General features: G+C 40.5%; 2 protein-coding genes across 2 annotated transcripts; one reads left to right on the plus strand and one right to left on the minus strand.

Moving 5' to 3' along the window:
• Positions 1-50: 50 nt before the first annotated feature.
• Positions 51-2,406, minus strand: cfap276 (cilia and flagella associated protein 276). Its single transcript, XM_080897893.1, has 5 exons — positions 2,218-2,406; positions 724-837; positions 525-640; positions 352-446; positions 51-174 (listed from the first exon to the last, which is right to left on the minus strand). Exons 1-4 carry the CDS (start codon positions 2,290-2,292, stop codon positions 359-361), a joined length of 393 nt encoding a protein of 130 aa, XP_080754019.1. The 5' UTR covers positions 2,293-2,406; the 3' UTR covers positions 51-174; positions 352-358.
• elapor1 (endosome-lysosome associated apoptosis and autophagy regulator 1) lies at positions 671-13,504 on the plus strand. Its single transcript, XM_080897892.1, has 23 exons — positions 671-810; positions 2,431-2,678; positions 4,206-4,326; positions 4,445-4,625; positions 4,749-4,896; positions 4,984-5,064; positions 5,160-5,265; positions 5,357-5,506; positions 5,680-5,768; positions 5,930-6,107; positions 6,328-6,456; positions 7,047-7,137; positions 7,232-7,337; positions 7,433-7,564; positions 8,911-9,174; positions 10,042-10,218; positions 10,305-10,455; positions 10,845-10,938; positions 11,109-11,210; positions 11,399-11,525; positions 12,051-12,229; positions 12,353-12,518; positions 12,602-13,504. The coding sequence occupies exons 2-23, from the start codon at positions 2,592-2,594 to the stop codon at positions 12,731-12,733; spliced, it is 2,991 nt and encodes a 996-aa protein (XP_080754018.1). The 5' UTR covers positions 671-810; positions 2,431-2,591; the 3' UTR covers positions 12,734-13,504.
• Positions 13,505-14,165: the final 661 nt, after the last annotated feature.

A 14,165-nucleotide genomic window follows, 5' to 3' on the forward strand; every position in this document is an offset into this window, starting at 1 on the left:
ACGCTGGTCTTTAATGCTCACTTTAATGAAAAACACAAACAGAATAAAGAAGCATTGAAAGAACTCGTTTATTTTCAGGGCCGAGGTCAGCAGTTGTTAGAGATGTTAGCTCTTGAAGCTTCATGCGGAGCTGAAGTTCTTGTGCTTTGTAGAGCAGCCCCTGTCTGAAGACGCCTGTGAAGCAAAGATAAGTGCATTGTGTTTGTATTTGGACACACCTGACTCCAGACAAAGACACACTCCTCCCAGGGTCAGTGGATTAGGGTTGGAGTTGCAGTTTTAGAAGTATTAGGTTTCTCTGAGCTGATGAAACATTTGCAGTTCATTGTGATTGATTTAACCAAGCTTTACCTGTGTGTCAGCTGATGCGAATAGAGCGCCTCTGTTTGTCGACCCACACTGTGATTCCATTTTCTGCTTCCTCCATCTCTAAGTTTGCCTCTTTCCTGTAAAAGTACATACAAATAATCTTAACACAGTTGAACTACCTGATGCACCACTGCCAAAACATCACAAACACCCGCCTGTGGTCTTCAGAGACAGTCTCCTTCTGGTACAAAATCTGGTTCTTGCTCCAGAAGCAGTTCTTGTGGTGATCGTAGACCGCGTTTAGCTGAAGGTCGAGGCTGTCGTTTGGAGTCTGTGGTTGAGTACAGATCAGTCGTTCAAAGTAGAGATACTTCAGCCTTTCTGTGGTTTCATAAGTGAATGCTGACGACATACCTGTGTACAGTTCAAAATACTCCGCTGGGTGCTGGACACAGTGGCTGTGTCGTGGAGGCGACTCCAAGGTTCCTCAGTCTGGGCGATGTGAGTTGGTTTATTGTATGTTTTTTTCTGCAGGATAAGAAATAAGACTAATTCCAAATTTCCAAAGAAACAATATGCATAGATTCCAAATTTCAAACTTATTTACATTTTTAAGCATAGAACGACATCCACGTAGAATGAAATCTTACAAATGGTTTTTATAATTCTTATTTGTTTAAGTTAATTTTTTTAATAACTTCATTAGATAACAATAACTAAGTGCACTAGGTAACATGCTTTGAAATGTTTTACCGTGTATTTTTAAATACTGCATACCTAGATTTAATTTACTTCATTTATCAGTTACCTACATATCAAGTGACATTATAAGGATTAGGTACCCGTGTCCAAATCTACTTTTCAGTCCTTAATTATTTATCACACTGTTAAGCAGTGGTTATACATAATTTCAGCAGGGGAATACTAGGACTGTGTGAGTCACTCCGTGCCACCGTGTTCCCCGGTAAGTTAAAAAAAAAAAACATGTCATTAATATTTTAAAATGACAATAAAAGTAACAAAGGAGCCAAATAATCTGCTCCAATCCAGACAACAAGATATTTATTTGCTCCTCTGGCTCTGTACTTCTGTTCATTTCAGTTTAAAAAAAAATAGATAAATAGATACTACAATTCTGATGTTGAAATTAAATATTTTATGTTAGTACTAAAAAATCTATGTGTGAGATGTAAACAGAGATTTGAGGAGTAAATGTGACCTTCTCATGAAAACAATTAGGTCCAAAAGAAAACACTAGTTGTAGCATCCCAGTTTTTCAAAACAGACCAAAAAGCTTTGTGGAACAGAGTCCTTTAGACTAAGAAAATAGGAAACTTACAGGTGTCAGAACACTGGAAGTAAAGAACAAAAATATAATGTGTTAGAATATTTATGTATACATTTATACTTATATTTATAAGGCCCAGATGGTATTCTTATTAAAAAGTAAGACCTTGTACTACAGCCTGCAACTAAGGGTGTAATTCCCCCAGTGTAAAGTAAAATTTCAGTATAGTTTTTGTGAAATCAAAAACATCATGTACACTTAATAATATGTAATTACTTTCTTTCTTCTTTTTACACCATATTTATCATGCAAAATTTGGAAATATCGTTAGTTTCTCGGCTAAAATACTCGGTACTTACTCACTTCTTAAAATTACTCACAGTATAACTTGTTACTTCTTTCCAAAAAAAAAAAAAGTGTTGCCCTTTTACAAGTAAATTACACCCTAATTTCATAAAAAACAAAACAAAAAACAAAGCAAAACATAGTACACTCTTAATAATAAAGTGCTACTAGTGTAAAAAGTATATTTTGGTATAACTTGTTGAACACAAAGCATCAATAACGCCTCCCGGAGGTTTCTTTAGGAGATAAAGTTATAGTAATTAAAGCTAACGCACCTGCTGCGGCCTGTAGCCGCAGAGAGTGAGGTCGTTTTCTACCCTCGGAGAGGGGAAAGGATCCCGGTTTGACATATTTAGATCTACAAACACTGGTCCAGATTACTTTGTTTGATTTTTTCTTTTTGCGGCCTTTAAACGACTCTAGCTAAAGCAAGACGTTTACAACCCGGTTTCTCAGCAACAGCAAACTTCCGGTTAAACCTTTCACAGGAAAACGGTGATCGTTAAAAGGTAACTCGGACTCAGAGTAAAAACACCAAGCCAATCACATCCCAGAGTGTGAGAGGGAAGCCGCGCCTCCAGCACCTGAGGGCGCAGGTCAGACCTCTTCTCCTTCGTCTCCATCACTTCAGCACCGACAGCAGGTGACCATGCAGCCCGGCCTGACACACCTGAGCCACTGCCTGCTGTGGCTGCTTTTTCTGCAAACCTCCGCGGATCTGCCCATGTGCAAAGAGGTGAGGCGATTCATATTATTTATTTATTCGTTTTTGTGATTTCAGTCATTTCTAAATCACCAAGGGATTTATTTCATGCGTGTGCTGCGACAAACCAGCTGTATTTATAATTCACTCTAGTTCTGGGGGTGCAGACAGATGCTGGTACATGTGCTGTGTGCTTCAGACTTTCAAATATATGAAAGGTTGAAAGGTTGGTCTAGAAAACACACATATGTTTGATGTAACACATGTTCAAGTGAAATGCTGAATCACTCTTTAAACTAAAAGCAAACACTAAAATGAGCACAAACAGCAGTTTGTTTGAGCAGTTTGTGAGATTGAACATATGTTTCCCCTTCAAGTGTTTAAAGTACTCCTACACTTGTTTTACTAGAGGTCTCACATACTACACAGCCTGCTCGCTCTCTTACAGCCTCCATATCTGTGGTCAGTTTGCATAACAGGAGTAGCTTGAGATAATACTCAAACCACTCCTTTTGATCAGCACACTTTGCACCATATGGACCTCTAGGCTTTTATTTCAGTTTCAGAAAGCAGTCCTGCTAGGTGCTCCTTTCCCCTCTGTGACTCTTGTTTTCAGCCCAGTTTATATCACCATGTGGCACAGCGGTCATAATGTCCCGTTGCCCTGGTTTCCCTGTGTTTGTTTAAAGAGGGCAATTAAGCTACAGCACATCTCCAGTTCGATGCATTTTTACATCAAATCCTCCCACCCAGGACCTGCATTCACTTGATACCCTAGCACAGCTAATGTTGCAGCTCTAATTCAAAAACACAAGGATGGAGGAGTGCAGCTGCTGCTGTGTTTCTGTTAACTATTAATCCCATGAAGCTGTGTGGGTGTAGATTGGCGTGGCAGATGACCTTCCTTGGAATATCACATCCTTTTATTGACCAGTGACCAAATCTCCAGTTTACGCTCTGTGCCTGCTGTGTGTTCATGCCTTGTTTCAGTGAGGTTAATTTAAATGTTTTGTCTCCTCCCAATTTACCTCATTATGGGTGGGACTGTGTTTGTCATTCGACTGAGAGCTTTTGTTGTCTTCAAAGTTCTTCGAGAACACTTAAATTAAATGTTTACAAAGGGACCGGTCGAATCAGCATCTCTCCTCTCAGCTGAGTAAACCCTTAAGGCTGCAGAGAAGCAGCAGTATCCTTGATAAGCGTGATTAAAATAACAGTTGAGACGGGCTCCTGGGCAAATATTAGCCTCCGCTTTTATTTGTAAAAGAGGCTGTCCTGGTTTGGCGAAAAGATTCCTGAAGTATAAGGCAACCTGGAATTCTTGTTTTTTTTAAAACAAGGGTGCAACAATGAGTTTAGTGTTCCTGTGTGTGAGGAATTTACATGCTGAACATGTGAGGAATCAAAATGGGCAGATAAACTGCAAAATAATCCTTATTTACATTTGCATTTTTTTTTTTAATTTACAGTTATTATTCCCACTTCCGGCTGTGCAAGTTATCCATTGTGTGCTTTTATGTCCAACTGTGTGAAACTCACACCTGTGTTTCATCCCTGCAGTCAGATTATCACTTTGAGTACACAGAGTGTGACGTCCTCGGGTCGAGATGGAGAGTTGCAGTTCCCAACAAAGCCGACATATGCACGGGCCTCCCAGATCCTGTCAAAGGGACTCAGTGCAGTAAGCAGTAACCTACTTTTATTTCAGGCATTTTCTCCAAGTCTTCAATCTGCACAACAGATACGCTCACTGTCAGGTGCACATCTCCATTCTCAGCATGTGCTTTGTCTCCTTTAAGCGTTCTCTTGTAATGAGGGGGAGTATCTTGATATGCAGTCACAGCAGTGTCAGAAATGTGCTGCGGGCACCTACTCTCTGGGCACCAGCGTGGCCTTTGACGAGTGGGACAGCCTGCCGACTGGTTTTGTCACTCACGGCGTGATAACGAATGAGGGGAATGACCAAACGGATTGCTCCAAGTTAGTATTCACAGTACCAAGCCCCCTCCCTCCTCCTGTCAAGATTTATCTGATTGATTGAGGCCCTCTGTATCAATTTTCAAAACCTTTTTAAACTGTTGCTGCTTGCTGATGTTTTTGCAGCTCAACCTGGACACCAAAGGGTGACTACATAGCCTCAAACACAGATGAATGCACTGCGACGCTGTCCTACGCCGTGAACCTGAAACAGCCTGGAAGTCTGTCCTTTGAATATTTCTATCCTGACACCAGCATCTACTTTGAGTTCTTTGTAAGGATTGTAAATGACTGCTGTTTCAGCTGACACAGATCACCTTTCGGTGTGAGTATTTGGTGAAATGTTCTCGTCTTCCTGCAGGTTCAGAATGACCAGTGTCAGTCGACAGACTCTAACAGCCGGTGGATGCGGATCTCAGAGAGCAGCTGGAGCAAATACACGGTTTGTCCAGGAAGCAGTTTTAGCACTTCAGTGCACTCAAGGCCAGCCCTGGGGAATTTTTGAATAAATGAATGCCCCACTCTGTCTCTGTACAGGTCGAACTAAATAAGGGCAACAATGTGTTGTACTGGCGAACTATAGCATACTCCCTGCAGGGCAGTGCTGTCAAACCTGTGCTGCTGAGAAACATTCAGATATCAGGTAAGATAGGAGTGCAGCAGGCCTAAACTTTTCCCTTTTCCCACCAACACGTTGTTTCTGTTAATGATTAACTTTTTTTGGTTTTCTCCAGGGGTGGCCTACACATCAGAGTGTTTCCACTGTAAACCCGGCACCCACAGTGCAAACCCAGGGTCCGCACGTTGTACCCCCTGCCCCGCTGATACCTACTCCAATAAAGGTGCCACTACTTGCCATGAATGCGAGGAAGATAAATACGCAGGTATGCCCGTTTGCTTATCTCTGTCCAGGTGGAGTAAAGCGTTCTTACAGACTTACAACTGCTACGTTCCACACACATGCAAATGCAGCAGTTACTGCTTAGTGGTCAAGTTAATCTTTTCTCAGGACTTAAATGTGTGCTGTGCGTTTTTCCTCATCCAAAAACATTTCCAGTCGTCGGTTCAGCGAGCTGCAAACCGAGACCTGCATGTACAAGCAGTGACTACTTCTACACCCACACCCCCTGTGACTCTGAGGGAAAGGTAATGATACGTGGAAGTAGAGCTCCTGCTGGCTCAGTGGAGGTTTTTCTTTAAAAATCGCACTGGTGTAAATGTTAGGCTTCATTTAACATAAATGATCTGATTGAGCTGTAACGCTGCCACTGCTGCCTCTTCTTTTTGTGTATTGGTGTGTGTCTCAGACTCAGCTCATGTACAAATGGATCGAGCCTAAGATCTGCAGTGAGACTGTCGAAGGAGCACTGAAGCTTCCCGCGTCAGGGGAGAAGCAAACCTGTCCGCCATGCAACCCGGGTTTCTTTGTCTCCAACTCCTCCACCTGTGAGCCCTGTCCCAGCGGATCCTTCTCTAATGGCACAGGTTAGAGCCACTCCGCTCCTTTTTACTGTGTTTTACTGATGTCGGCCTTATAGTTTTGGCCTTGATCGTGTGATATTAAAAAAATAAGGCAATCATGTTAATAGTTAGTTACATTTTTAGACAGCATGAGAGGAAATGTCATAAGATTTAAGGTGGTATGTCTAATATTGTTGACACTAATGACCTAATATCCTGATGTGATTTTCCACTGATTGCTCAGTTTGCACCGAGTGCCCTGCTGGCACAGAACCGGTGGTGGGCTTTGAGTACAAATGGTGGAACACGATGCCAGCCAACATGAAGAGCACCGTCTACAATCAAGTGTTCAGTGACTCTAACCGGCGTACTGGTGAGAACCTTAATATTAGAGAATGAGGTGTAGGTGGCATGGTGGTGCATTGGTTAACACAGCAAGAATGGGGTTTGAATCCAGTCTGAGGCCTTTCTGTGTAGAGTGCGCATGTTGTCCTCCTGTCTGCATTGGCTTAGTTCAGTATTCTGGTTTCCTCCTGTAGTCTAAAGATGTGTGAATAGTTGTCTGTTTCTGTGATTTAACCCTGTGACAAATGGCTGACCTTTTCATGATGTACTGATGATCTCTTACTATGGGTGAATAGACATAATCATTAACTTGTGGTGAAGAACTTCTCAAAGTAGAAAGATAGCAAAGTGATTAAACAGCCTGAGGCACAGATAATAATTTGCTAGTTTGCAAACTTTCCAAGGCCAAGAATTAAACCTGCACATCAGCTTCAGAAGCGTATGTAATGGTTGAAGTGAATTGTGTAATAGATCCTTAGTTGTAAGTAGGTTAGAGGAATTCATTTAAAAATTAAACTAGTTTGCTTTGGTTTCAAAATTTATCCACAGTATGTTTGCATGTGTACGTTGCTGTTGGGATAAAATGTATCTTACAGCTTTTATCTTTTGTAATGGCAGCGTGGGAGGTGGCTGGAGAGTATATCTACACCACCCCCGGGGACCAGGACACAGACTATTTAATGCTCACGCTCAGTGTCCCTGGATACAGGTGAAGTCAAACAAGAACTAAACATAAAAGTTTCTCTTCAAATTTGAGCTTGAGTTGTTAAAGACGTCTAATAAAACGCCGCTGGTTTTCACAGGTTGCCTCAGTCCATGGTCAAAGACGCTGAGAGGAGTGAGCTATCTCGCATCACCTTCGTCTTTGAGACCATTTGTACAGCTGACTGTAAACTTTACTTCCTGGCGGTGAGGATGGTGTCCCAACATTTTTGTAGCATGACTCCTTCAGGATGTATAATGTGCACATGAATAAATGAATGAATGTGCTTTTGTTTCTGTAGGGATACAATCAGTGGAACAATGATGTGGTGGAGCGTTGGAATGGCAGAAACCACAAGCAGTCATACTCCTACTTGATCCAGAGCAACAGCACCGTCAGCTTCACCTGGACGTTTAAGCGAACAGATGGCACGGTGAGATACAGACACACATCCCACCTACTCAGGTTGATTTATTTCCTTCTTAGCAAATTCATATTTCAGCTTCAAAAGTAAATTTTTTCCAGACTCCCTATTTAGACCAGGGGTGTCAAACTCATTTTATATTGAGATCCACACAGTGGGTAATTTCATATTAAGTTGGGTGGACCAGTGAAACTACAGCACTGCCTGATAACGCCAGCATGGCTTTTTGGGCATATGCTTTAAAAAATAAATGACTAAAGTACTCTTTGCACTGTAGTTAAAAACAGAAATTTACTGTTAATTTACAGAGAATGTGCTTTTTAATACAGGAAAAAATCTGGACCCACTGTTTTTTAAAAATAAAACGAAATAAAATAAAAAAGGGTAGAAACAGGAACTTCACTGTTATGGTTTATTTCTTACTCACCTGTTTACATGTTTTATGCTCGGCTCTGAGAGATTTCTTTGTCAGTAAACTGTACTTCTGTAAAACTGACCTAAATACAGAGAAACTTAAAAAATTATTTTTTCTTTTTTAATATTCTAACACCATCCAGTGGGCCGCATTGGACTCTTTGGCGGGGCCATTTCTGGTCCCCGGGCTGTATGTTTGACAGTCATTATTATCTTCAGTCATCCATCTCTCCCTCAGTCAACTGGACTTTTTAAGTTATTCCTTTTAATGTGGAGTAAATGAATAAATAAAATCAGAATACAATAAAGTCACTAATGCACTTCATGGTTATCAGTTCAATTATTCACATTTAGATGAATAAAATAAGAGCATCATATTAATGTATAATTAAGATGTTGGAGTTTTTACGGTCTTCTGTTTGGGGAATGCTTCAGAACTGGATCGTACTTAATTATCTTCTTTTATTCCTCCTCTTCTACTACTACTGCTTCCTCTACTCCCCATCTTTCTTCTTCTCAACCTCTCGCTCGCACCCCTTGCACGCACACCAAACCTTCAGCCATAAAAACAACGTGTCAGCTTTTAAAAGTGCAGCAATATTCAAGGTTTAAATTTACCTGCAGAGAGATTTGACAGGAGGGCAAGAACACGAAGCAATAAATACTGCAAATAATATGTTTGCAACTGTCTGTCCATGTTTTTAATCCTAACTGGAATTTGCTGTGACCACCTGCTGCAGTGTCATGTTGGTTGTGGTTGATTTGTTGAGAACTTTGTACCGAGTCTCTAGATGGCAGTCTGGAGCTGTGCGTTCACTTCAGTCTAAATGACCTTTGTTCTCTCTGTTCCTTCTCTCCGTTTTATACTGACTATAAAATAGAGCTAAATGATAAACTGCATTCCTGTTAAGCAGGGCACATTTGTATTTCTATTCCCTCAGGAGAGGAACTACAGCGCAGATGTTGCAAAGATCTACTCCATCGTCATCACCAACGCCATCGGAGGCGTGGCCACGAAGTGTCGCCGCTGTGCTCTGACGTCTGTTAAGGCCGGGTCTGCCTGTGTTCTCTGCCCACCGGGACACTACATGGTCAACGGGACAGGAGCGTGTCAGAAGTGCCCGCCAAACACCTTCATTAGGACTGATCAGCCAGTTGGGGAAGCTGCTTGTATTCGGTGTGGGCCAAACACAACGACAAACAAGGTGTAGAAAAAAACTCTTTCCGAAAGCAGCACATGAATGTGTCCAGGTGCACATTTTACATTTTTTAGTATTCCTTTTTTTTGTGGAATTGCAGCGTGCAGAGGGATTTAAAACCATTACAGAGAAAAACGTAATGTAATTTGGGGCATGAATGAGGAAAGAAACTATAAAACAGGCTGTCTTTTCTTTTTTCCATTTCTTTTGGTATATCTCACAATAAAACTACACAAATTAATCCCACATGCTCAAACAAATCAATCACTTTACTGTCTGAAATCCACAAGACCCAAAACATTGACATCTTTTATTGTGGAAAGTGATTTTTCTGTTTATTCTGTGATTTCATGTCTGTTGAGCTTCTGTAAACTATCCAAGACGCTCTTTATTCACTACCATTAAAGAAAATTAGTTTATCGTTAATTTGTAAATATGTAAAGAATTTCACTCAAGAAAACAAATCCTCAAAAGACAGTGATTCCTTAACTCTTTAAAGCCCGAACCATTAAATAATTGCTTGAAAATTCTACTTTTTTTAAATGAAATTAAATGTTCATTTGCATATATGAATTTTAATTTGTATAATATTTGCTAGATCTGGCATTTTTTGGGAAATTATTCCTTAAAAAATGTTTTGTGCAAATTTATTTCGATTTTTCAAAGGGAAAAAAATCACACTGATGATACAGAAGGGTCAGAAACAGAAAAACGAAGTATTAAATATGAAATACTTGGCTCTAAAGTAGCAAAGGAAATCATATGTCTCTGCCATATACATGCCAGCTATAATAGTTGGCTTTCCCACAGACAGAACGTGAGGTGTTTCTCTCAGTGTATGATGTGTGCTGACACGCTCACCTCGTCCTTCAGGCCTATACAGCTTGTCTCAGTGACTGCATACTGGATTTGCGCACAAGCAAAGGAGCACTGCTGCACTACGATTTCTCTCCTTTGGCCAACGTCACCAGCGTCCATAGCAGCCCCCGCTTCACCAGCAAAGGCCTGCGGTACTTCCATCGCTTTAATCTGGGCCTGTGTGGGACAGAGGTGAGAAGGCAACCGTCCAAGTGACGTTTCTTTTTTGCAGAACTGCGTTTGACGTGCATTTTAACCTTGCTGTGTTTCTCTCACAGGGCCGAATGCCAGCTTCCTGTGTGGATAACGTAACAGAGAGTGGGAGAGAGGTCAAAGGTTATGTCTGTCAGTCCACTGTGGTTCCCTCTGACATCAGGAGTCAGAGCCTTGTGTCCTCACAGCCTTTCCTTATTGGTGACTCACTCATTGGTATGAACTGAATGAATAGGTTTTTGGTTTTTGCTGTAAATACAATGAGACACTTGCAGGAGTTTGTTAATCATTTATTGAAAAGTGTGTTCAGATAATAATTAAACTGGCTGTGAGGATTTGCATTTCTCCTGCTCCTCAGTGTTCAAGGTCATTGGTGCTCCAGAAAAGCAATTTCTGGACATTTGCTTTCAGGATTAGCACAGGTCTTTTTTTTTAAATTAATTAATAAATTAATAACCCTAAGGATGCTACTAGAAGTGTTTCAGCTACTATTTTTGAACAGTGGAGTGTTTACTCTGCTGGAGTGTAGGGCCATAATTGTATCAAATATACTTTACTTTGTATATCTAATATATCATAATGGCACATGTATTCCAATTCCAAAGGTGTAACCACTGAGACGACACTTGGTAACATCTCTTCTCCACAGTGGATGTTCGCTGCAGCATTGGGCCTGCCAGATGTTCTATTCTATTACAAGTAAGTGAGCTCACAGCTATTCATTCATTTTGTTGATCCATGTAGATGGTTCAGTAGTAAATATTCATTAAAAAAAAGAAGCTTTGATCATCTTTTAGAAATTAAAATGTAACAGAGAATCAAGAGCACTTTAAAATTTCTCACTTGGCGTGTGCTTTTGATGTTTCCAGGTCCAGTGACGCAACTCAGTCTTGTCAACAAGGCCGGTCAGCTACAGTCAGGATGAGATGCGATCCCACAGTGACCGCTAAAAATCGCATCATGCTGCCAAGGTGCTGTAAACAAAAACCGAGCTCGACCTTCGACCTGTCTAGAGTCGACTAGCGACTGCTTTGTTGACAAACAGCAGCCGTTTTTTTTGCACTAATAGTTGTCACATTCAGAGCTGCAGACAGAGTGACTCCCCTTAGATCGTTTTTAAAGCCTCTGACCGTCTGTCTTACTTTCTTTTCCTCCACAGTAACTGTTCAGAGGGGACATGCGATGGTTGCACTTTCCACTTTCTGTGGCAGAGCCAGCATGCGTGTCCACTCTGCACTAAAAACCACTACAGAGAAATCGTCAGTGCTTGCATCCAGGGAATACAGGTAATGCTCCATACCCGCAGACATACTGCCAAAAATCCTCCTCTGCGTCAGATCCATCATCACATCTTTCCACATTTCATGTTGTTTTATGGAAAGATATAATTAGAAAAAAATATTTTTTGTTGCATTGGATTACAGAAAAAATATTTAGACAATGATTAAGATAAGAGATAAAGTGCACTTTTCCTTGTGATTTAAAGTGAAGCACAAGCATCTTTTATGGAGATTAAATGTCAGTTCAGCATAATGTGAATTACAATTTCCAGCAGGTAAGATGAGAAGACTGATAGCACTCAGTTTAAGCTCACTCTTCCAGTGTGTCCAGTTAGCATACTGCTTACCATATCTCAAGCTCATTCATCAAAAGTCTAGTTTTCACTAAATGCTAATCTCCTGCTGCCTGTAGCTAACTGAACAATATGAGCCTGATAGCACTCTGCTTATCAGATCTCTCCACCAGAAAGCATAATTCTCAAGACAGACGAGGGAGGAAAGTTGGACTAAATGCTCGTATGTGTGTTTCAGAGAACCACCTATGTGTGGCAGCAGCCTGTGCAGTGTTACGGAGGACAGCCGCTGCCTGCACAAAAAGTCAGCGCTTGCGTGACTCTGGATTTCTGGCTCAAGTTTGGTGTTTCCACTGGAGCCGTTGCTGCTGTGTTGCTCATCAGTCTCATCTGTTATTTTTGGAAAAAGACACGCAAGTGAGACTATCACACTCTATACTTCCTGTAGTGTTTATAGAACAGCTGGCACATCCAAACCGTTAAATACATCAAAGACAAAACAGAGAACAAGGTGCTGTTCCTGTTGTCTCCCATCTGCAGGCTGCAGTATAAATACTCCAGGCTGATGATGACCTCTGGGGGTAGGGAGTGCGAGCTGCCCACCGCAGACAGCTGTGCAATAATGGAGGGAGAGGATGCAGAGGACGACCTCATGGACCTCACCAAGAAATCCTTTTTCACCAAAATTAAGTCTTTCTCACGCGAGGTCAGTAACCCCCTCATTCCCGTTCACATTGAGCTACTTGAGCTGACTTACCTTGCTTCATGTTGCCATCAATATGTTTCCAGAGAACATCTGACGGATTCGACTCGGTTCCCCTTAAGTCATCATCTTCACGCCAGCGACTAGTAGAGGAAGACTCTGATGATGAAATTGAGCAGATCACTCTACCAAGGCACAGAGGAAGTGTTCAGATGTAGACGTTTTAGCTACAGAGCGGCTTTTTCTGTCAGAAAAAGTTAGACTGTTGATGGATGTTAGTTAATAAGATATTTGCATTACTGAAGAGAATGTAGAGACATACTTTTGAGGATGTCTTGAAAGTTTTTAGAACTAAACAGAGACCGAAATATTTGTTATTGGTCCGAAAATGTAAAGACTGAGAATTTGTTCGTAATTATCACCCCCCCAATCTCACAAAAAATGTATATCTCAATCTGACTGAGAAATTGGTCCATACTTTCAGTACAGCTACTGTTAGACTACTGTAATGCTCTATTTGTTGGATTGTCCAAATTATCAGTAGAACAACTTCACCTTACACATAGATGGAAATTTGAACATATTAATCCATTTCAATGGCTCTCAGTTCAACACAGTCACCTTTAAAATCCTTCTATCAGTTTATGAAGCACTTGCTCAATGTCTACAACCCGATTAGCTGTCTCAGACCATCAGGGGGAGATTTTTTCCCAGAATTAGATCCAAGCTTTCATTTCTTGTGGTCCTATTCTGTGGAACAAGCTGCCTACTGATGTCTTTTACAATTATTTCAACATTCACCAAGAGACTCAATATCTTTTTATTTCTTCCAAGTTTACACCTGGTAACTGTGTGTGTGTTATTTTAGTTCTTTGCAAAGTTTGTTTTGTTGTTTTTAATACCTTAAGGCATAGTAGACCTTTTATGTTAAGCGTATTGAGTTTACATGTAATGAAATGTTCTACATAAATAAAATGGTCATTGCTATATTTTTATGTAGTGTTGTTTCTCAGTTGAAATACAATATTAGCATCTGTTTGGGGGATATAGTGTATTTTTAAAGCCCAGGGTGTTTTCATGACGTTGTAGGATCCAAATTTATTTAGAACCTGTGTACACGTGACCGTGTATATCTTTTCTCCTCTTTTATACTTGTTTTTTTTTTTGACATCTTGTTCAGTTGTAAATTTATATCTGTTGAGTGAGTTATATTTGCCAAAGTTTAACATTTTCTGCTGTCTAACAACATACGATTATGCTTTACTGTAAAGTAAATGCATTTTCTACATTAAAAGTCTCTCACCAGGACGTGACCTCTGATGCTGCCTTCACGTACTTTTTTAAAGCTCACTTCACAAATAAAAAAAAATAAAAATAAAGTGGTTGTTGGTTTAAGGACGATAATTATCGTGTACATTTTGAGTCAAGCGGATAAATATGGGTTTTTAGTGAATTTATTGTAAAGTAAACATGCTACAGGAAAAAAAACACAGTTAACTCTTAATGTTACATCCTGTTTAATCGGGTGGTATAACTAAGATACTTTAGTCAAGTACTCTCCAATTCACACGGAAAGCTCATAACTTTTATCCATTTAAACGGAATTATTTTCGATATTCTGCAGATTAAAATGCTTAAGCCACATTCATT

Source organism: Rhamphochromis sp. 'chilingali' (assembly GCF_963969265.1).
Source record: "Rhamphochromis sp. 'chilingali' genome assembly, chromosome: 12".
Lineage (NCBI taxonomy): Eukaryota > Metazoa > Chordata > Actinopteri > Cichliformes > Cichlidae > Rhamphochromis > Rhamphochromis sp. 'chilingali'.